The sequence below is a fragment of the Hyposmocoma kahamanoa genome, unplaced genomic scaffold, assembly GCF_003589595.1.
Source record: "Hyposmocoma kahamanoa isolate Upper Pololo Valley unplaced genomic scaffold, ASM358959v1 63, whole genome shotgun sequence".
NCBI classification, from domain to species: domain Eukaryota; kingdom Metazoa; phylum Arthropoda; class Insecta; order Lepidoptera; family Cosmopterigidae; genus Hyposmocoma; species Hyposmocoma kahamanoa.
Window position 1 is genome coordinate 20,625,649 of NW_020653851.1, and position 24,375 is coordinate 20,650,023.

The window sequence follows — 24,375 nt, forward strand, 5'->3', positions numbered from 1 at the left end:
AAATTCGTGAGGTCCGTTGGTTCGTTCCGTGGCTTAGTTGGTATAGCGTCTGGCACGGTATGCAAGAAGACGTCGGTTCGAATCCGACCGGATCGAAGGAATTTTTTCCGAGTGTTTTTTCTGAGTTGTTCGATCTTTGTATTAATAATTATAACAAGCTAGTGGAGTAATTTCACAACAAATAATTGAATATCACTTCAATAAAAATTTAATTAATATTTATTTATTTAGTATGTTATTGTTGTTTTGTTTATTTGTTTAGTATGTTTCATAAAAAAGCTAATATAATTATTTGTAAAAAAGAAACCTAAACTAAAATTTCTCTAATTGTCCTGTGATGAACACCAAAAATCCACTAATTAACCTAACCTAACCCGAAATCGAGAGTCACCAATAATGAACACTCAGTAACTGACACTTACCAATAAGAAACGCGTTACTAAGATAGAAAATTTTGTCCTAAATTTATAAGAAATGAATTTAAAACAATTTTAACTTTTTCATTGAAAAAAAAAACCGACCTCAAAAGTATGCTAATCGGCTTTTCCGATTTCCATAGGATCCCCTCATCAGATTCTGTCTTCTTGGTGACAATGGATTACGGATTCTTTGCATTTTTTGGACTTCGTATACTTTTTTTCTGGTAGTTATGGTGACGGTGATTTGTTGATTACATGCAGTGTCAAGTGAAAAGTTGAGTTTTGTTAATGGAAAACATTTTTTTTATTTGTGAACCCGGAACAGCACCGTCGGTATCAAGGACCACCACGAGAGTGCACCCTTTCAAACAAAAAAAGAATTTCAAAATCGGTCCACAATTAACGGAGAAATCGGAAAACATGCACACAGCCGAACGTATAACCTCGCTCCTTTTTTTTATTGAAGTCTGTTAAAAATATGTCGAACACTGGTGCTTGTACCGGCGCCACCACCTAACATACATCTAATATTCGTCTGTTGTTTTGCGGTTGGATTGTTATTGTAATCACATTTGAAAATAAGCTTACGTATTTTATTAAGTATACTTTCGGTTTTGTTCCTGCACATACTCACTGTAAAGATCCGCGTTGAACTAGCTGTTACGTGACGTACACACAGGGGGCCTACCACAAACCTCTTAACACGTTATTACTTTAACCCTACATTGACTTTTCGTACCATAACGCGCTTAAAGTAAGCTTTTTTGTAATGTTAAAACTATGATGTTTTATTGGCAGCTTTGTGACTATTCATTCACTCAGTTCGTACTATGACGCGACATTGACATTAAAGTGATATTGCTCTTATGTAAAATTCAGCAATCTTAAAATAGTTACACGGATGGAATGGAAACAATATTATTTTCAGTTTTATTATCTTATAATATTGATTTGTAATAATTAAAAGTTAAGTTGTACTTATTTATTTACATATATCTCTTCAATATTTAGTTAATTTTTTTATTTAATATTTAATTTTAATTAATTAATAAATAGTTTTTCGTTTTATAAAAATACGCGATGTTTATTTCGTGAAATTATAACAGCGCCATCTATATGCTCCTTGGCGAAACTAACAGTTGACACTAGACTATAGTTCCGAATTCACAACGTGACTATCAAGACTCAGCTTGTTTTATTTATTTTTGTTCATGAAAATGCCGAATAATTATTGGAAACAACGTGATTTTAATAGATGTTATTATTATACACTTTTTTTTTTTACAGTCAAAATTCTCGTAATGTAAATAACATTAAGTACACATTATACTACGATAAGACGATTCGGAACATCAAAAAAGAAAGAGATGGCATTATATAGATCTTTAGAGGATGAAATAGTCTAAGAAAAAATAGTCTAAGTATAGTTATCTCTTTCCTATTTTTAGTAAGAATTAGACAATATTGGGAAATCACTCGTTCTTTCAATCACTTTTGCAATAATACATTACTTGGTTGACAGGATTGTCATGGTACGAATATGAGTAATATTATAATAAGCTTACTTTAAGCTCTTTAAATATCGTCATCATGAAAATAATCAATTAAGTTGTGAAATAAATATATTCTGCAAATTCAGATACAGGCTCTGTACAGCCCCCTGCACCCCGACCGCGCGTCTGCGGCACGCTCTCTGGCGAGGGTCTACATGGCGCTGATACGCTTTTACACTGGTATCGTAGACGCCTCCATCGAGTTCATCAATGATCCTCTCATTATGGATGCCATTGCGGTACCTTATTTTTATGACCTCTAGTTTTACACTAGACAAACCAAGACGACGTTACTAGACGTTACTAGAAACCGTTATTAAAACCTACGGTTGTTATTACATAGATTATTCCATATGGACCAACTTGATGAGTCTGAAGCCTATTCAAAACTTTAAATCCGCCATAGTAATTGTAGTACAATTATGTGACAGTGCCCTATATATTAGGGGTTAAAGTATGAAATTGCCGTTTTATTGCAATAGGTTCTTTGAATTTTCATAGAATCTTCATGGTTTGAGGTTTTCGAATGAAACTTTTTTCAAATGGTTTCTGTGATTTTTCTTTTTTTTTAATTTGAAACATTTGAATATCGACTTTCAATTGTTTTTGTTATTCAATTTAGACAAGAAAGATGGATACTGCGAAAATTCGAGTGATTTTTGAATACGAGTTCCGACGCGGAACTAACGCGGCAGAAACAGCCCGCAATATCAATTGCGTTTGGAGAGGGGTCTACTAATGAACGCACCGTGCGATTTTGGTTTAAACGCTTTCGTGATGGAAATTTCGACTTAAAGAACGAGCCACGAGGAAGACCACCCACACAGGTGAATAACGATGAATTAAGAGAGATAGTGGAAGCCGATCCTAGTCAAACTACCCAGGAATTAGCGGCATGGTTTAACGTTACCTTACCCACAATATTGACTCACTTGCGTCAAATCAATAAAATAAAAAAATACGAAAAATGGGTGCCTCATGATTTGACTGATCTGCAGAAAGAAACGCGTGTTGAAACTTGTGTTGCCTTGTTGAACCGGTACAGAAATGAAGGAATATTGGATCGAATTGTAACATGTGATGAAAAGTGGATTCTTTATGATAGCCGGAAAAGAAAAATGGAATGGCTGACCCCAGGTCCCAAATGCCACAACAGTGTCCTAAAGCAAAACTTACCAATAAAAAGGTAATGGTAACTGTTTGGTGGTCTCAGCATGGTGTTATTCACTATAGTTTTCTCCGATCTGGTCAAGCAATAACGGCAGATGTCTATTGTGCCGAACTCCGAACCATGTTGACAAAACTAGCAGTAAAACAGCCCCGACTCATGAATCGATCTTCACCATTATTGCTCCACGACAACGCGAGACCTCACACAGCACGAGAAACCATTTTGACCCTTCAGGAACTGCAGTTAGAAACCATTCGTCATCCTCCGTATTCACCAGACCTTGCTCCAACGGACTACCATTTTTTTCGTGATTTGGACAATTATCTACGTGACAAGAAGTTTTCTTCCCAGGAGGCAGTACAAAATGCTTTCACACAGTTTGTGCAGTCTAGATCGTCGGAGTTCTATCGCAAAGGCATTAATAACCTTCCCATTAGATGGCAGCAATGTATAGATAATAATGGCAACTATTTTGATTAAATAAATTTGTTAAAAATTTAAAAAATAAACAATTTAGATTTTCAGTACAAATCGGCAATTTCATACTTTAACCCCTATTATTAAAATATGTATTACTTGTATAAACGTGTCCAGCCGCTGCGCTGCCGGCCATCTTTCTCAGATCATCCGTCCACCTTGCTGCTGGGCGTCCTACACTACGTTTTCCTTGTCGTGGTCGCCATTCAATTACTACTAGATACACATACATATACATAAACATATGTACATAGTCGATTAGCCATGAGAAAGTTATTCACCATAATAGATTCCCCTATAAACCACAAAATTTTAGCAGCGGTTGGATGCGAGTGGCAGAAGACTGGGAGAGTTGGCGTATTCAAGAGGAAGCTTGTGTTCAGCAGTGAATCCGTGTAAACCGATAAATAAACGTTTAATTACAGTGGCTGAAAGGCGCTTCCACGCCTCCATTCCTGATTGAATTTCTGTTGATACTCACTGTCGCTCACATAACTCTAATTCCGTCCAAAGAATATGGGCTCATACGACATACCCAGGTAGGTATTCTTGTTATACAATGAATAAGAGTTCGCTCCTTTAGAACGAAAGTGACCCAACACAATATTTCAACTTTATGGGAATACGCTAAATAATATTAACATTATTTAATTAATTACTTTGGAAACACTATAAAGGAAATGCCTTAGTAGTAACATAGTTTTATAACTTCAAAACTCGTTTCTGATTATTTTAATAATATTTAAAAAATTTAAAATTTAAACTTTTCAAAATATGACTAATAAGGTAACTTTTCAATGAACTTTTTTGTTGTCATTTGATCTAACAAGAATGGGCATTGTTCACAATTTTTGACCTCTACATATTAACTACTTTGAATATTTTATCATTTTGCTCATTGACTTACAAATTTTGCTTATTTAAGTTACCTATTTGGTGACGTCATCAATGGCTCTATAAATGTTAACCTTTGCGGCAGGGAATATTTAAAAAAGTAAATTGACATCTCTTAAAACGTCAAAAACGAAATTCTAACTTAAAGATATATTTCGTTACTTTTTGTTCAACAACAAAGTATTGGGGTTTTATCGTTCTACTGTTTTCGCACGCGTTTTTGTTTCTTCTTGTTTTATTTAGTGCAGCTATATGACAGACGGAATCATGAACTTTATAAAAGCTAAATCTCGTAAATTGCCAAAAGTCGAAAAGGTAATGATTATGGAATACATTTACTTAAAACAAGCTTAATGTATTAGAAGTAAAAAAAGCAAAAATCGTTCAAATGTCGAAGAAACATCTTTAGAGATTTAGAACTAATTAGCTATAGCTGTTACGTGGGCCGGAAAAATGGAGCAAAGGAGTCACCAATTGGTACCCAGTGATAGAAAACGTAATAGAGGGTGTCAACATCAAAGATGGAAGGATGAGCTGAAGCTAACTGCGGAACCATGTTGAAGAAGAGTAGCTCTTGATAGAACGCACTGGAAAGGTCTGGATGAGGCCTATGCCAAGAGGCACGCTGAGTTTAAGTTTTTGCCTTGTTCATAGTAAACTTCATTCTTCCATTTCGGATGTAGAACCAAAGAGAGAAGGAGTAGCTGTTTTTTTTATTTCCTCAGTCAACAATTGTCACACCAATAAAATATCAGAAAAACATACATGCAAAAAAAAACTTGAAACTAAGTGCACAATCTATTACAGACCGACACTACATGCGCAATAAATTGTTGCAGAGTAAAAAAAAACTTACAAAAAGTGTAAACATTAATTTAACCATATAAATCACTTACAAAGACAATAATAGTGTTAATATCTTAAGACTAAGCGACCTTCTTTTAGGAAGGTGACGATATTTCGCGCGTGTGTCTTACTGCAGAGAAGAAATGTAAATCAATCGTTGCGTTGTGATCATTGTACAACTGGCAAAGCCTAGCAAAAGGAAGAATTCGCGCCTAAAACAGTTCTGCGAAAAGGCTTACAAAGAGGCTTTATGGGAAATCTAGGTAGTCTGCGGGGAACATTAAATTATATAAGGTTTAGAACTAAACTGCATTTAATTTGATTATTTAATAATTTATATAAAAACATCATATCTAAAATGTCCCGTCGCTTCTCCAATGACAGCATTTGGAACTTTGTGAGACTGGATTTATATAAACGAAGTTTTTTAGCTTGTCCAGTGTAGAACGCCAAATGATTCACAAACCTCTTCTGTATCCTCTCCAATCTCAGTGAGTGAGTGGCGAAATGGGGAAACTGTTGCAGAAATTTCTCGAGAAGAAAGTATTTCAGCTGTCGTCCTAGCATTTGTTGTTTGTCTTATTCTATAATTTGTACTCTTGTCAACCATTCTTACTTCACACTGTTTTGCAGCGTGTATCTAAAAAATTGATTGGATACTTTTTAATGCAACTACAAAATTTTTGTTATAAGAATGCTTCATAGCACAAGAATAATGATATAACTAAATAAACTTTACAAGTAATGTGCAAATTGGAGATATACGGGGGACTACACAAACTCTCCAAGTTTTCTTTTTTTTTTTGCTGTCATACTGATACTAGGTTCCATAGTGGTAAGCACAGATAACTGTAGACAAGTAGAAATAGTAAGGTTATGTTTATATGGCCGATGGCCACTCCCGGGGGGGTTCGGGCGTCCCCGCGCGCTCCAGTCTAGTTTCCCATCGGCGTACCATATAGGGTATGTGCCGCATGACTTTCAGTAGTAGTGTCTCGTACAACTGCCTTCGCTCTCCCCATTCACTGTAACCCTAATATGAAAAGGTCAAGAAAATTGAGGAAGGCTAAACAGCGGATGCACGTCCTTTCACTTAAAGTGCACCTCTCGAACATCCGAGGTCTGCACTCCAATCTCTCATCTGTCCACCACCATCTTGAGACTGAAAGGCCTCACATGCTCTTCCTCACGGAGACCCAAATTAGATGTCCTTCGGACACGGCGTATCTGCATTACCCAGGTTACATTCTGGAGCACAAATTTAAGCAGCGCGCTGGTACCTGCGTTTACGCTCGTGATGACATCTGCTCTAAACGTCTCCGTGACCTTGAAGACCCCGATCTCTCTGTAATGTGGGTTCTGGTAGACACTGGACTGGAACAAATTGTCTACGCCAGTGTGTATCGGTCGCATTCTGGAGACCCGGAGACGACTAGGTTGTTCAACCATCTCTGCAGCTCGGCGGAAACAGTCCAACAACGGTATCCTAAAGCACAACTTGTCTTTTTGGGGGACTTTAATGCCCATCACCAGGAATGGTTGTTCCCATACCAAAAAACCGACCACGCTGGAAGAGAGGCGCGGGCATGTGCTCTATCGCTAGACCTCACCCAGCTGGTGAGTTGCGCTACCAGGGTACCGGACGTTGACGACCACACTGCCAATTGCCTGGATCTTCTGCTGACAACCGATCCAGACCGCTACCAAGTATCGGTCTCATCCCCACTAGGGACATCCGATCACTGTCTGGTGAAATCTGTATCTGTCTACTCCCCGCCCGATCTCAGTACGGGAAGTACTAGGAGGATGTGGCGATACAAGTCAGCAGATTGGGATGCGATGCGGCATTTCTTTGCATCTTATCCCTGGCGGCAGCTGTGCTTCTCTTCTGACGATCCGACGTGCTGCGCGTCTGCCGTCTCTGAGGTGATTATTCGGGCTATGGAATACTTTATTCCGTATTTCGAAGTCTCCTCCAGCGGCAAAGCTCGCCCTTGGTTTAACGCTGAGTGTGCTTCTGCGGAAACGCTAAAGCAATCTGCGTACCAGGCTTGGGCTGATGCTCGAGATCGCAAAGCACCGGAAACCCTCCGTCTGAAGAAAGCCTTTAATAAAGCCGCTAGATCCTGCAAAAAAGCGATACGGAAAGCTCGCTTCGGCCATATTAGTCGTATTGGGGTCAGGTTAGCTTCATACCCATCGGGGAGTAAAGCATTCTGGTCACTCGCTAAATCGGTCGAAGCGAATTTCTGCAGGTCATCCCTTCCGCCTTTAATGAGAGATGACGGATCGCTGGCTCATACCGCTGAAGAGAAAGCAAATCTTTTTGTTTCTCTTTTTGCTTCCAACTCCCGTCTTGACGCTACTTTGCAAACACCACCTACACTACCTCGATGTGACTCGGAAATGCCCGAAATCACTATCCGTCAAAAAGAGGTGTTGAAAGCTTTACGCAAATTAGACGTCAACAAAGCCAGTGGCCCTGACGGAGTCCCAGCGATTGTCCTGCAGAACTGTGCACCCGAGTTGTCTCCGGTGTTGACTCGCCTGTATCGCCTCTCTATGAGTTCTGGACAAGTCCCGAAATCCTGGAAGCTTGCAAATGTACAGCCTGTACCTAAGAAAGGTAGCCATGCCGACCCATCTAATTATCGACCTATCGCAATCACCTCCATACTCTGTAAGACTATGGAGCGTGTATTGAACAGCCGTCTCCTTGGATACCTCGAAGATAACGATCTCCTCAGTGATCGACAATATGGTTTTCGCCGTGGACGATCTACTGGGGATCTTCTTGCGTACGCCACACATTTATGGAGCGAGGCTGTCGAGAAACGCGGTGAATCGCTTGCCGTGTCTCTCGACATATCAAAGGCCTTTGATAGGGTTTGGCATGATAGCCTGTTAAACAAGCTTCCAGCTTACGGAATTCCTGTTGGCTTTTGCACATGGATAGGCGATTTTCTGAAGGATAGGTCAATCCGTGTAGTTGTAGATGGTTACTCGTCTGCTCCTCATGGTATAAATGCCGGTGTACCTCAGGGATCTGTCCTCTCCGCCACTCTATTCTTGCTGCATATCAACGACCTGCTGCTGATGCCCGGTATCTTTGGGTACGCAGACGACAGCACAGTGGCGGTGAGTTATGTGCCAGACGCCCGAGACAACAGTGAAGAGATCCGGTGTAAGCGAGAGGCGATGGTCACCCGGTTGAACCTGAGTCTGAAAGCTGCTTCCGACTGGGGAGATGCTAACAGGGTCAGGTTTAATGCGGCTAAAACACAGGCGTGTCTTTTCTCATCAAAACGGAGTCCCCTACACCTTACTCCGACTTTCCGAGGTGTATCCGTGCCGATAAGGGACCACCTTGAGCTACTTAGTCTGGACTTATCATCCAACCTCAACTTTGGGCGATACATCGAGTGCTTGGCAAAAACTGCTGCCAGAAAACTAGGCATACTTTTCAAGGTCAGGCGGTACTTCACACCTGAACAGCTTTTAAATCTGTATAAAGCACAAGTTCGATCCTGTATGGAGTACTGCTGCCACCTTTGGGACGGCTCTGCCCAATACCAGTTAGCTGCCTTGGACTCGGTGGAGCGTAAAGCAAAGAGACTTATTAACAATAATCCTCTTGTGGAGTCGAAGCTCCAAAATCTCGATCATCGCAGAAAAGTAGCCTCCTTGTCGGTTTTCTATCGGATACATTTCGGGGAGTGTGCGCAGGAACTTTTCAATTTGGTTCCGCCCTCACCGTTCCTCCTTCGGTCGACTAGAAGGTCCGGAGCACTCCATTCTTATGTCGTTGATATTCCACCTATTCGCACTAAGCGCTTTGCCTCCTCCTTTCTGATGCGTACGGCAAAGGAATGGAATGCTCTACCGGCATATGTATTTCCCGAAAAGTACAATTTGGGGCTATTCAAGGCTAGAGTGAATAGGCATTTTTTAGGCAAACGCGTCCCATCGTCGGTCACATCGTCGCTTAACATCAGGTGAGATTGTGGCCAAGCGTGTGTCTATTATATATTAAAAAAAAAAAAAATATTTACAAACGTTGCTGAAGTGTCATTTAATTTTTTTTGCGTTTTTGCTTTGCGTTACGCATGGACAAAAAATTATAGAGCCACTGATGAAGTCATTAAATGTCAAATAAACGTCAATACTATTTTTTGAATAATCTCAGTACAGAGTACTAAAAAAACCGACCCCAAAAGTACGTGGAATTACGTCTATTTGCTAAGTTTTATTGAAATATTCCCTAGTTCGCCACTATACAGGACTTGACACTGGAGATAATAAAAATAGGTTCTCACTACGACACTACTCAAAGTATATTGAGAGAAAAACGCCTTGAATTGGAGAAATAGCAAAATCGACCATTAAAGTAATTGCTCCTAAATTAAAATAAGGCGCTATTTATAAAAATGAATCTTTATGCGTGAACAGCCACCCTTCGAGGTGGATGATTTTCTTCAAAATGAAATGGGACCACTATGGAAGTACCCCCTTTCCAACAAAAAAAGAATCATGAAAATCGGTTCACAAATACCGGTGTTATCGCGTAACATACATACAAAAAAAAACATACAGTCGAATTGAGAACCTCTTCCTTTTTTGAAGTCGGTTAAAAATGTAAAGAATCTCAACGTAATATTGACAAATACAATAGAAAATATTAAGAGCAACCTTATTCCTCGAATTGGATTTTGAAATAGAGAATTTGAAAAGAAATGAACAGTGCCCATTAGCGCGTTTCCGATTCGTATTCGTTCCGAATCCGAGACTATAGAAATTTAGAAAACTGACCACTTCGGATGTCGCTTGTGCACTAAGTTCGATTCGAATACGAGAAAATACGAATATTGCTTGTATAAACCTAGAAATAAAAGGATCACTGAAATTTCGTGTCGTCATTTCTTGGATTCAGAACGTAATATATAACGCAAACGGACTTATTACGTCTCTTTCATTTTCACTAGCTAAACAAGAGGACCTTATCAATATTAAGCCGTTTTAATTGTAAAAGAAAATATAATTTACACAAAATATAGTGAGTCAGTGCCATTCGAGATTGGGTCAGCTCCAGAATAACAACCTTAATTCTCATTTTGCAGTCTCATGCAGCAAACTTTTCCCCAGCCCGATATTGGTTGACGCTGTTTTTCTGGGACCTGGTGTTGTACTGCGTACTAGTGATTTTAATGACAACTGTCATGTTCATCATCATGTCCATGACAGCCAACCCAGATTATTACTCCTTTAAAGATGTCGGTATGTTTAACTTGCCTTGTACTTTAAGAGAATAGCGAAAATAACACCGTTTAAGTACAGATCACAGAAATAGTTCTTCAATGGAAAATGCTGAATTTTCCTCGATAATGGTAGGTCACGAAGAACTGTGGGAAAAGGGTGAATATCAACAAATGAATTTTATTGTAAGTTTTGGTGGAGTAATTCTTTTTTAGATTTTGCTATATCCGAGACTCGTTTGCAATAAAATGAAACATTTCATTTATACATATACGATTTGTTTTTTATAGTTTAATTAGACGTAATATTAGTTTAGGGCAAGAATTTCAGAACATTTATTATACAATAATAATTAATATAAAATATTAATGTCCTGATTTTCAATTTTGCTGGTGTGTCCACATTCTGTTTCATTGTATAAAATAGATGTTCTAGTAAAATGTGTGCGCTTTTATGAAAAACATTTCCATGTATGCTAGTCACTATTAGAAGCACTAACTAAAATCATTGAAAGTATTGTAATTACCAGTTTGTGGGCTTAGAATAATAACGCATTTGTGGGATACTGGGTACTTGATCAAATTTTGTCCACGCGAAAATTGTAGTTTTGGCGGCAAATATGCAACTGGTAAGTAGTTTAATTAAAAACCATTACGTTCTTGCCCCGCGCATGCCTCAGTCGTGTATTGGGACCTGGCAACGAAAAACATTGGCACTGGTTTCCATTTCCCGCCAAAAACGTAATTATATGCCCTTTGGTGGCACGTGCGACATTAAATATTCCGTTTTTTTAGGCCGTATTCTGAAACCTAATTAAGAGATTAATTTTATCATTATGTTATCACAATTTAATAATCTCGGTTTGATTTTTAAGCCTTTTCTTTTTTTCTAGTAATTTATTTTTTGAGATTTTATCTTATGTGGCTCAAATTTGGTGGTTTTGGTGGCGTTTGTATTACCACCTTAACTTAAAAACGCCACCAAATTTTAAATTGATTTGAAATTTTTGAATGTAACGCTCACTTTCGAAAATTGGTTTAAAGTATTATGTTTTATTTGTCCCAATAAACTTAAGTAAGATATTAGATATTCATAATTTTTCAGATAACGTAAAATTACTTAATTACTCTTTGATTTGTTTATACCTTAGAGATCTCATAAATTTGTATTTTACTTAACGGTGATATCAAACTCGAAAAATTAATTCATTGTTGTTTTCATTGGCAGTTGAATAACTACGATACACTACGCTATCTCCAGGAATGTTTTCTAAAGATAAATTGTAGAAACTCAAATGTTTACCTTGAGGATATGCGGTGGGTTTATCCAGACATTGAGGTTTGATGCAAAATAAGGCACAGAGTGCTAATTTAGCGTTGTCACTTTTTTCCAAGTAATCTGAAGACGTAACACTTATTAATTATTATTGTATAACAAATATTCTGAAATTCTTGCCCTAAACTCATTTTACGTCTAATTAAACTTTTAAAAAGAAATCATTAATATTTCTTCACTTTACACCAGGATTCTCAGCCTGGACACGCAAAATTTACGCATGAGATATTCACCTAAAACGTTTTTGATTATCTTTAGCAATCGGGTACGTGAACGGCATTTCGTTATCACCGACGGAAATTGAAATTTTTGTTTCTATAATCTCATCTTCTGTCAATCGTGACCATAAAAAAAAATATTGTGATAGGCCCATTGACCTACTAAATAGGTCAATGGATAGGCCGTTACACTTGAAAAAATTAAATCGGAAAAATCCATTTTATATTTAGAATTTTTTTAAACGTGTTTTCTTGCTCAGAAGTTCGTGCAACAATAAAAAAACTGTTTCAGTTGACATTTGTACAGGATCCGCTATTTCGCGTAACTTCACTCGACGGTCTGCCAAAACAGTATCGTGAATTTTGTTGAGGACACCTTCAGTGATTACCTCGATTGGCCTTCCTGGGCGCTCGGCGTCATCTGTGTTGGTACGACAACAACGAAATTCAGTGAACCATTCATGTACCATTCCATGAGATGAAGCAGACTCCCCATGATCTTTTTTTTAGTTTATCCTCCGTCTCTTTAATTATTTTACCACGTAAAACGTTAGTGTTCAATTTTGACTCGAAATTCTGATTTCTCCATCTTCAAACAATTTACCGGCCTCACCTAACTTTTTTATTTCTAATTTTCTTATTTTCGTGACAATTTTAAAGAAGTAACGTAAGTTGCTTGGTAAGGAAATCTAAATTAAGAAATAAAAATTAATTACGAAATAGTTTTTATACTTTAAAATCAAGTAATACTAACGGCGTCCGTCATCGTTGTCTAGTGTTACCTTTGCTAATAAATATAAAACTCTTATTTGATCCGTTTGGCATTTTAGTGGCTATACCTTTCATGCTATGTATCTACGGCATGGGTTGCATACCCATCGCTTTCTTCTTCAGTCTGGGACCACGGAGCGCCTTGAATGCCATGGCTTTGATCATCGTTAGCGTTGTTTTTGGTAAGTCTATTTTAGATGATGTTTAGGTTCTAATCCACCATGCTGGCCCAATGCGTGTTAGGTCTTTCAAATATCTTTGAAGATTTCTCGTTTCTTGACGTTTTTTTCTTTTAGTAACAATTATCACCTAAACTTAACTATTACGTCAATAAAAATAGAAGTAGTACATTAATATGCTACCCCGCGAGCCCAGAGCAAGTTAATCGTGCAAAATAGCTGCGTTTGTGTTGAATATTTTTTTCATGTGGTCAATTTTCCCGCTGTAATAACACATATCTAAAATTAATAAAATATATAACACAAGCACAACTATACTCACATATATCTGATAGTGTGGTATTTATTTATCTTAACACTGTAGTACACAGACCATTCGGTGGAAATGAACCCAGGATTTCTTACATAGATAGCAAGCGTTCTTCTATCTAGGCTATCGCTTCTGCATTCGTTCGATATTCCGCCTATGGTATTCAATCTACAATGATAGTGAATACTAAGCGTACTGACTGAAATAAAACTGGCTGTGTTGTGTCGTCGTTATTGACATTGCCTGCTAGTACAGAATAAGCAATAGGCGTGGCACGCATGCCAACAGTACGCAGAGTTCCGCATAGTTGAGCTCAGTTCGCCATTTTCGCTTTGTACATACGTTATGGTCGTGGTCACTGTTTCTTTTTTCTGTGACTGCTAGTGTCGGTTAAGCTAAACTATCTTTCCATAAAATAATTTCATAACCTTGTTACCATTTCTGTTCTTTCTTTATTGCATATATTTGTGTATTAATTCTATCAAGATGTAACGAACAAAAGAACCATCGTGGGTCCCACCGTATTAGTGTTCCGAAGGCGTACGCCGCTGCCGAGCCGAGAGAACAGCACAGACAATTTGCAGCTACAAGCACCATAATACAGTCCACACATAGCCGCGTGACTCGGCTACTTTACGCCACAGTATTAATGCGTACCTACATATTACTTGTTTGCTTATTTCTATGCTTAACAGGAGAGACAACGATCATAGCAAAGTGGTTTTACGGCGACATTTACAATTACGCTGTGAACATAATGTCGCTATCACCCCAATACAACATGGCCAGCGCTTTCGTTACATTACGAAAGATTTTCCTATACAACAGCGAGTGCAATATCTTTCGGGTAAAAAAGTTCTGCTTAAATAAAGCACTTCATAAGTGTTGTGGTTAGTACATGTAATTTAAACGATTTTCACACATTACTTAATTTTAAATAATCGGGACTTAATCGCGTAATATATTTTATTTGCCTCGACGTGCAAACGTGTTTCAATGTCCATGGTCTCGAAGGGACTGAAGGTACGGGTGTCAGCATTTGGTCTCCATTATTTATTTGTGCGCAAGGGTGATCACTAGACCGACACACAACACTCACGATATCCGATGATTTGTCGGGCGATACTTACGTCGCTTACTTACTTACGCTACTTACTTACTTACGTACAATTCTATTGTAGTAATGACGTTCTGTAGAAAGGATGTTGGGATTATTATACTGTACCGACTTTATCCGTTATTCCTTTCACTTAAAGCATGAACGCCAACTGCCTTATAAGGTCAGGAACTTCACTCTGGCTTTCCACCGGGGTTTCCGTCTATTCACCCTGTATCCTGTCCACCTAAGGACCGTTATGACTGTTTTGTGATTTTTAACTAGAACACGGTTTTTGCACAATAAGTACCTACGTACATACGAGAGACAGCTGAAAATGACGTCTACCAACTATGTTATAACAGACTATACCAATGCTCCTTCTTTTAATATCCCTGCAAAGGGAAATTTGCACTTGTTATATCTGTTAAAAAGGGACATTAGCTGTTAAAAAAAGTCGCGGCTCTTTTAATCATTGTGTTTTCTTCTTACGACATATTGTCCATCCTCCCGTCCGTCCTTCAGGACATGCTAAGGCGTTTATTTGACCATATTGCCAGATCTTAGATTGTAATGTTGCTTCATTAGTTTAATTTTCCGACATTTTTTCGCGGGAAATTATATTTTTAATTTTTTTTGTCTGGTGGCCATTTTGAAATCCCCGTGAAACGTAATAAACAAAAGAGTATCACTAATTTTGAAAAAAAAAAAACTGGGCATGCGTCACGATAGTAGCCAGTATATTTTTTATTTCAAAATACTCAAAAGAGATTACTTGCAGCCGCCCGTTGTACGTATTTATATTGTTCTGTGTTTTAGATAAATGTGGTGTACTTCAAAAGTGTTTCAAACGCAAACCGTGCTTGACAAATATCCAACACGAGGTCTTGAGTACTATTTTTACCGCAATGTTGATGATGTCCCTGCTCCTTATGTGGGAATATAAAATGATACAAAGGATATGGAAATGCTCGGTTTACAATGTGCTGTATGTAAATCGATATAAACACAATGAAGAAGACTCAATAGGAGTGCAGAGGGAAAAGACCGACGTGATCGCGAAAGAACATCAGATTTTGCAGAAAAAGCGTTAGCATTAATAAATAAGTTTTATGATGTGTAAGGCAGGGTACCTACCATGAGTACACAGTGTCGATTGTCGCTAACGACGTCCGTATAAAATTATATATACACGGTGTCCCATGGCTAAGCGACCCGGAAAGTACTTTATAATAATTATTAATCCTGTCATTCGAATGACAAATTAGTAACCTACTAATTTTCGTATTCGAATGATCTGAATGACATTCATTACCAATCCACAGATTCCAGCATTTCTGTGTAGCTCTGTCTGATATATGGTAAATATCTTAAATGTGACGGAGACAGGGTTATTTTGATATGGACATGGTGAATGATGTGGTGGAGGTGCGACATAATAAATCGACTTTTGCACCCGATCGAATGGCAGGCGCGTTCGTTGTCGGTAATCATTCGACTCGAGTCAAAGGACTGTGCTTAGGCGAATAATTTGCTCATTCGAATAATTAGTATTAGTAACATTCAAATAACGCATCGCTACTTTAAAGTATTCTAAATAGGATATTTTGCTTCGCGGAGACTTTATTTTATTTTTAAAAGTGAGTAATAACTACTATCAAGTTTACGTTAAATATTATATGTATAGGTTATATATTCTTCAACCGTATATTATGGATAAAATAATTTTCGGAATAAAAATAGAACTTAATAGAACTAATGGGAAAAAATCCCCAGTAGTTCTATAATAAAACTACTCAATAGAACTAGTGGGAACGAAGATTTGCTTTGCTTTGCAAAGATCTACAAACAAAGAATAGACACATAGGAGAATTTCGTCGACTCGGATCTACTTGCGACGAAGTCTACTTGCTGTAAGTTCAGTTGGAAGAGCGATGGGGACGGAATCCCGTGGTCGCAGGTTTGAGTCCTGTTGGGTCGATAGAAGTTTTCTTTGTGTTCGATCTTTGTATTTAATAAGCAATTGTAGCAAACTAGTGGCGTTATTTCACAAAAACGGAAAAAATCAATAATGCATGTGATAGTGTAATTCAATAGCTTGTACCCGTTCGAATTAATACTTAATAATAACGCCTTAAAATCGCATTAAATTGAGAAACACTTATTACAGACACACACGAAAAAGTTGACACCTTTGGTGAATACATCCTAGCTGTCAATGTAAGTAAGACTGAGGGAGGAATGAATAAGTTGCAAAATGTGTACCTGGGTCTGGGCAAAAGCGAGGCGGTGGCTCTGTCGGGGCTTATGCGACACGGCCGTCTGTTGCTGTGCCAGATCCTCGCCGGGTACAGAATGCCCGACGAAGGACACGTCTGGGCCATGTCCAATTACAGGCTAAATTACTCGCCCCACAAAGTAAGTTCACCCAGTTGAGTTTACATACAGACTTGTTTTCCGTATTGAATGACCTTGTAAATACAAAATTGATCGAGTTGTTAGGTTTTCGCGATTACTAAGAATTGGAAATGATATTATTTTTTTGAAATTGAAATCACGTAGGTATGTAGGTACCCTTAGAATAATAACGCATAGAATGATAGTTTCATATCAAACGAACTGTCACAAGTGAGACAAAAATCAAATTCATGTAGGCTAGTTTTAGTAGTAGGTTAATTATTGGTTTTAGTGAATATTTATATAAAAATACAAGTTGAAATGCGTTACTTCCTTGTGTAATGTGATGTTAGTATCTATTTTATGTTTGTCTGACGTATTTTTACACTCATTTATCGCACATTTCGTCATTTTTAGCCAAAATTCTTGAGCTGTTCGCGGTGCAAGTTGACCTAGAGCACTGACGGCCCGCCCGCTCATGTAGGCCCTTTCGGAGCGCTTCAATTTGCCTCACTTAGCGTGTGCGGTTATTATTCTAAGTAGGTACCTATATTTGGTTCTTCCGTGACCGTGGGGCCATTAGGTTAAGTCCATATAATCGCGCGGTATCGCGTGGCGGTGCATTGTGACTTGGAGGAGCATTTGTTTGTCAGTTTTATACTGAAAAACTGAGACGTAAAAAGGCAAAGACCGGACAGATGCTTATCATAGGTTCCCAAACTTTTTAGCCAAAATTTCAACGGCCACCACAACAAAAATAATTGAAAACACGTATTTGTTATATTAACTTAACACAAAAAATCACAAGGAACAAAATAATAAAACTACACTATATATATATGTATGCTATAATATCCTGAAAGTAGACGGAGTTCACGCGGTACCGCATTTGATCTAAACTCAGCCTTAAAAAGCCCGAAACGTTGGTTTCAAAATACTATTTGGATATAGTCATATAGGAACTTTAGTAAATATGAAAGTAGAACGTGAGCGTGACATACCACCTGAATATCTTAAATTTGGCGTGTCGGTGCCATGAACAACTAAAATCATACGTCTTTCGTGCCACCTCTTCTCTTCTAGCAGTCGAACAAGACAGTCAAAGAGCTTTTGATGAAAGTTAGTAGTATAATGCTCCTCCAATTATATTTTTAAACTGTTCATATATGTACGCAATTACAGTACGCAAAGAATGTTTCGCTGTGCTGCGATCTAGACGCTCTTCCGAAGTGGATGACCTTGTACGATAGCCTGACAATGCTCGGTTTGTTGCGGGGAGTGCCTGTCACGCATATCCACCAAGAAGTCGACAACTACATCAAAGCACTAGGTTCTGTATTTAGAGTACCGCCTTTTTCCTATGAACTGGGTTTGGATCTGCATGTATACTCGGTTTGTTTCGAAGATTTAGCGCCGGAAAAGATTTTCAATCATTTTTAATGCCACGCGATACAAAGATAGCATAGAAAACGCCCGTGTGTTAAATTTCGATAAAACCCATTAACGCACTGCACGCGTTGCATCCAGAGAGAGAATTCAGCAACATTGGTTTGCGACGCAAATATTACATGTCTATTATGCAGAGTCAAATTCGTGACAGGAAAAGGGCTCTCATGGTAGGTAGCTCACCATTTTAATTATATTTTTTTCCAACACAATAACTATTATTAAGGAAATAAACACTTAAATAGATTCTGTAATATTCTGTTTTGTATCTTATATAAAAGTAAAAATATTATTATTATGAGTTATACAGACACATACAAGATGGCTCGGAAGTGATGGCCTAAACGAAATGAGGATGTATCGTAGTTTAGAAGTTCCTTCATCCATTTTTCCATTTTCAATTTAAAAAAAAAAACATCCCTTTGACACGGAATTATTATCAGACTATTTGAGGTTATCTTGAAAACAACAATAAAAAATTATTCACCAAAGGGCCATTTGAAATTAACATAACGCTGGCACATTTTATGAAAAGAGTTGTGTTGAAAAGATACCTCAGAAATATAACGTAAAAAAGACGAAGTCATTGCAAACATTTGTTCGTGTTTCACGACCTTTTAAAAAAAAAAGTTAATAACTTTTGAACCATAAATTTACGGACCACAGTGTAGCAGTCAAATCTTTTGGAAATAGGAATTGAAAAAATCTACCCTACCTACCTCCTCATTTTCGTTTTGACCGTCACTTCCGGGCCAACTTGTATACTTAATAAGTATTAGCTTTACTGAACGAATACCTATGTAAACTGTTTGAAATTTCACTAACGTCAATCTTGACCATTGAGTATACATATAACCCGAAATAGAGACGAAATACGGGCATCCATCCCTGGCACCTCATCAGGTAAATGGGCCTTATATCACTTTTAAATATCAACTCTCGCTTGCGCTGAAATCACAAATTAGAAAAACGAAATAGTACAGAGGAAACAACTAACCTGTGTGTACCTACGTCTCCGTATATTCCAAACTAATTCTGTATTTATTGTAATAAAGATAACATCTCTGACTATGGGGGGAAGTTCCATTCGGTGGTGTGGGAAAAATAGCAAAATATCTAATTACAAAACAAACGGAATCACATTTCATTGGTAATTAAATATTATATATCTATTTGAAATGAAACAATTGACGACTGTTTCGAACTCGGGCTAGCCAATCGGAGCGCAGTTGTCACAGTAGTGATTTGGCAGAATAGTTTTCAAACAAATTAAATGACATTTCGTCTCTATTTCTGGTTATATACTCGATGATCTTGACCCTCAAGATTTAGATTCAACTCTATGCCGCTTGCATTAAGAATGGTCTCAAGTTCAAAGTAGGTGGTAAATATTGATAACAGTCAGATTGAGCTGAAACACAAAACATGTTAATAATGAGAGATTTAATTTCTCGCGTCGTTGCCACTTACCCACAATTGAGCTTCCATAACAGGTCTGGGTGCCTTGTCGAACATGAAAATTTGCCGTTTAAAACCCATCGAACAGAAAAGATTGAACTTCGCAGTTGCCGTGATAGGGGCACCACCAGTCATTGTTTTGGACGAATGCACGGCATATCAAAAATTTGGCGTCCGCCGAGCAATGTATTACATCATGTACGAGCTGAGGAAACGAGGCCACGCTATATTTATTAGTTCAAGCAAGTACGTGATGTGTAGATTTATAAGGTTTTGTTACTGCTTGTTTTAATCGAGTGATAATAGATTTTGTTCGTTAAAAACGTTGTGAAGTAGTTACGTTAGTCTATCATTGCCAGTGTTCATTACCAGCCCTTTCAGTGATGCCGCGTAATAAATAATAAATATTAGATAACATCACATACGTTGATCTGATCCCAAAGTAAGTAGCTAAAGCACTTGTGTTATGGAAATCGGAAACAACAAATCAAGAGCACGTCAAGGTTGACACTTTGTACTTTGGACCGTTTGTATCGTAAACGGCTTAGAGTTGGATTTAAATCTTAAGCGTCAAGCTTGACATGATCTTCACCCTATACCAAAACCACCCAGACCCGAGACTATACATATAGAAAATTTAATTTTTCTAGATTGGCCCAGCCGGGGATTGAGTATTCTACAACTCTACTCAATGCTCAAGTCAGGATTGCACTGGAAACACAAACACTGGAAATACGACCCTAATGGCAGGGACTTGAGTATGATTTCGAGTACTTTAAACCATACTCAAATCCTAACTTGAGCATTGAGTAGAGTTCTAGAATACGACCCCAAGATGGATTCAATGAGATAAATCAACTTCTTTAACTATAATAAAACACAAATTAACATTTTAAAACATGCATATTTCGAGCATATTCTCACCCCTCATGGAAGAAAGGCATAAGTGTAGTTAGGTCAAAAATGTTTATTGCTCCATTGGATACAGAAAAATAACCTACAACCTCTCCAATTCTTGTCACTCTATCGACAATATTAATCGACATGTTTGCGATTTAAAGTTATGAGAGGCACTGCAACTGTTATGGACAGACGTATCGCTTACCATAAGGCGCACGATTTGTCTGTCCCGTCACTTAGTATTATAAAAAGAAAGGTAATTGTAATTTTATTTTTATTTGATGTCGTTATATTTCGACAATATCTACTACTTTATTTTATAATATACACTCTTCATACACTATTATTAGTGATGATCATAATCCCTTGACATTCTAATGTTGTCACATGGATTCATCGAGTTTATAACCAGAAATAGATACGAAATAAGGGCTATACATTCCTGGTAATTCATCAGTGGTACATCACTTATAAATATCAACTCCCGTTTGCACTGAAATATAGACAGCTCCAACAACTGACCTGTGTGTACGTCTCCGAATGTTCTAAAAATATTCTGTATTTATTGTAATAAAGAAAATATCTCTAACAATGGCGTGCTGTTCCATTCGGTGGTGTGGAGACAAACAGCAAAACGTTTAATTACAAAATAAACGGAATCAAATTTCATTGGTAATTAGATATTAAATATGTCATTTTTCAATTTTCGTCCATTATAGCAAAGCTCTAATTAAACTGGTCGATTTGAAGTGAAAGAATTGACGACACCCATGAGGACACCCGTCAATTGTTTCGAATTCGGGCGGTCTGTGGGGCTGACCAATCGGAGCGCAGTTGCTAATGAAATGGCAGAATAGTTTTAAAACAAATTAAATGACATTTCGTCTCTATTTTTGAAAAAAAAAAAAAATTCTAAATGATTATCACTAATAGCATGTTTCTTACCACGGTATGACTTATTTTTATTTTCCCGATATTATATTCTATTCTATTTTAGCGTGGAAAGCCATATGCCTGTGACGCATAGATTGGCGATTCTTCTGGACGGGTCTATAAAGGACGTAGACCAAGTAAGCTGCCTGCTAAACAGGTACAGCGAGCAGGGTTTCACTGTCGTAGTGCACCTCAAGGACGAAGTGGACATAGTCCAAATTTTCAGAAGATACTTCAACGCTTTCGTCATTAATGACACTTCCGATGTTGAGTATCACTTTCAATTATAAGCCATATTAGCGCCGAATGTAAGAAAGCCTTCTGATATTCTGTTCGACTCGTGAAAACAAACTTGTAAAAACAATATTTTGGAATTCACCAAAGCAATGTCACCAGCGACGGCCCGTGAATTCATTAGGCAGTACTTCTTTAATTATTTATTCTTATCACAAACTTAAGATTCATTTCAAGGTCTTGTTTTCGTATGAATTTATCCATAACATTAATTAGAATGCTTATACAGGGTCATTTGTAAGATACTAACAACCTCGCGAGACTATAAGTATTACTAACATCTTAAAAACAACAATTTTCGTACCGCGACTTTTTACAGAACATAATAAATTTACCAAACAAACTTTTAGGTTTTAATTGTATACTATCTGACATTTTTAGTTAGATTTGTGTCTATCTGGTAGTAAGTTCAAATGTGCAGGCGTGCTCCTCGACGACCCCCACCCACACTCCTGCCTTTTGTACAGTTGTTTATTTTGTGTATTTTTATTTTTGTATTAAAGTATAATTGTAACATTTTCATTGAAAAATAAAACCGACCTCAAAAGTTTTGTTATCGGCTTTTTTCGATTTCCATGGAATCCTCTCATCAGATTATGACTACTTTGTAACGTTACGGACTCCTTTGTAAATTTTATATTGTCTTTTCTGGTTGCCATGGTGACGGTGATTTGTTGATTACATGTATTGTGTCAAGTGAAAAGTCGAGTTTTGTTTGCGGAAAATAATTAGTAATTTGAGATACATGGAACGAACCCGGAACAGCATCAGGGATCACCTCGAGAGTAGGTATACCTTTTCAAACAAAAGAAAAATTTTCAAAATCAGTGCACAATTGATGGAGACATTGGTGAATACACGGACATGCCTATAAAATTTGAGATTTCCTTCTATTTTCATGGAATCCGCTCATCAGATGGACTTGGTGAGAACGGGACCACCATGAGAGTGCACCCTTTCAAACAAAAAAAAGAATTGTGAAAATTGGTCCACAATTGACGCAGATACGAGGCGTGGCAGAAAAGTAATGAGACTGATTTTTTATTTACCAGAGTTTTTATTTTTTCTAAACATCAATGTTATTCCTTCAAAGTAGTTCCCTTGGGTAGCTGCACACCGATGGAGACGTAGTTCCCATTATTGGTAGCAGCACCGGAAGTCTTCAACCGGTATGGTCTTCAGCATGTCCGTCACACTCTTTTGGAAGTTTGGATGTCTTTTAAAAGTCACAGGGAGTGAGTTCAGGTGAATAAGGGTGCTGGGGTCCTTGAAAGGCTCAGAAAAAGGGTCATTTGCGTGAGATCAGACATTGCAGACAAACGGATGCTCCATCGTGACAACACCCCATGTCACACTGCCCTCTCCATAACATAATTTTTGACCTCAAAAGGCATTCCTGTGGTTCCCCAGCTCCTCTATTCACTTGACCTCAGTCCCTGTGACAATTTCCTTTTTCCTAAACTGAAAAATGTCCTCAAAGGACGTCAATTCGGGACTTTGGAAAACATCCAAAAGAGTGTGACGAACATGCTGAAGACCGTACCGGTTGAAGACTTCCAGCGCTGCTACCAATAATGGGAACAACGTCTCAATCGGTGTGTAGCTGCCCACTTGAAGGGGATAACATTGATGTTTAGAAAAAATAAAAACTTTGGTAAATAAAAAATCAATCTCTTTACTTTTCTGCCACACCTCGTATCTGAAAATATACATAAAACATACATACAACCGAACGTATAGCCTCCTCCTTTTTTAAGTTGGTTAAAAATGTAATTAATTATTAAAAGTCATGGAAAAAATGTTGTTCTTTATGGTATTAGTAATAGGTATAGTTGTTGTTAGTAATTTACAAATAACCTTGTATATGCAGTATGTATGATTAATCCTAGTGTTGTTTTTGCACTTTTGTAACGTGCCAACTTACATTCATCATCTTCATCTTTAGGTTTAATTTAATAACACAAGCGTACTTAATTACAGTCACAGACACCTACATCAAAAATATACCCGACACGTGTTTCGCCTCTCTACGAGGCATCCCTAGGGGTTGTTGATTGTTTTATATTGCAAAGCGCAGCAACTTTACTCGATATAACCTTCACCGGGTTCGCGGAGTAGTAATTTAATGTACTTCCATTTTTATTATAATGTCACCATTAAGCTAAATTCAACCTAAAAATCCCTTGATAGTCTGGCAAAGCTAAGTCTGCAGTGGTCTGAATTTAGCAGTTTTTATAAATTTGTGTAGGGGAACACCAAATTATAATCTTGATACTTGACTAAAATGATTCAATTACTTGTTATTGTTACATACATATATTGAATTGAATTGTGTCCTTATCTTACTAATGTAAAAATAAGAATAAAGTATTCATATATATGTATATACTGTGTTAAATGGGACCATGTACCTATCGTTAACAAT

At 37.6% G+C, this 24,375-nt stretch overlaps 1 protein-coding gene across 1 annotated transcript in view; it reads left to right on the forward strand.

The window, feature by feature from the left end:
* LOC113230038 (ABC transporter A family member 3-like) overlaps positions 1–24,375 on the forward strand; it is a 79,984-nt gene that overhangs the window by 51,950 nt on the left and 3,659 nt on the right. Inside the window, exons 22-31 of the mRNA XM_026463767.1 lie at positions 2,059–2,211; positions 4,046–4,159; positions 10,478–10,634; positions 12,997–13,119; positions 14,122–14,316; positions 15,342–15,611; positions 16,693–16,940; positions 18,102–18,249; positions 19,859–20,069; positions 21,721–21,922. Coding sequence (XP_026319552.1) covers positions 2,059–2,211; positions 4,046–4,159; positions 10,478–10,634; positions 12,997–13,119; positions 14,122–14,316; positions 15,342–15,611; positions 16,693–16,940; positions 18,102–18,249; positions 19,859–20,069; positions 21,721–21,922 — 1,821 coding nt within the window. The remainder of the gene's footprint in view (positions 1–2,058; positions 2,212–4,045; positions 4,160–10,477; positions 10,635–12,996; positions 13,120–14,121; positions 14,317–15,341; positions 15,612–16,692; positions 16,941–18,101; positions 18,250–19,858; positions 20,070–21,720; positions 21,923–24,375) is intronic.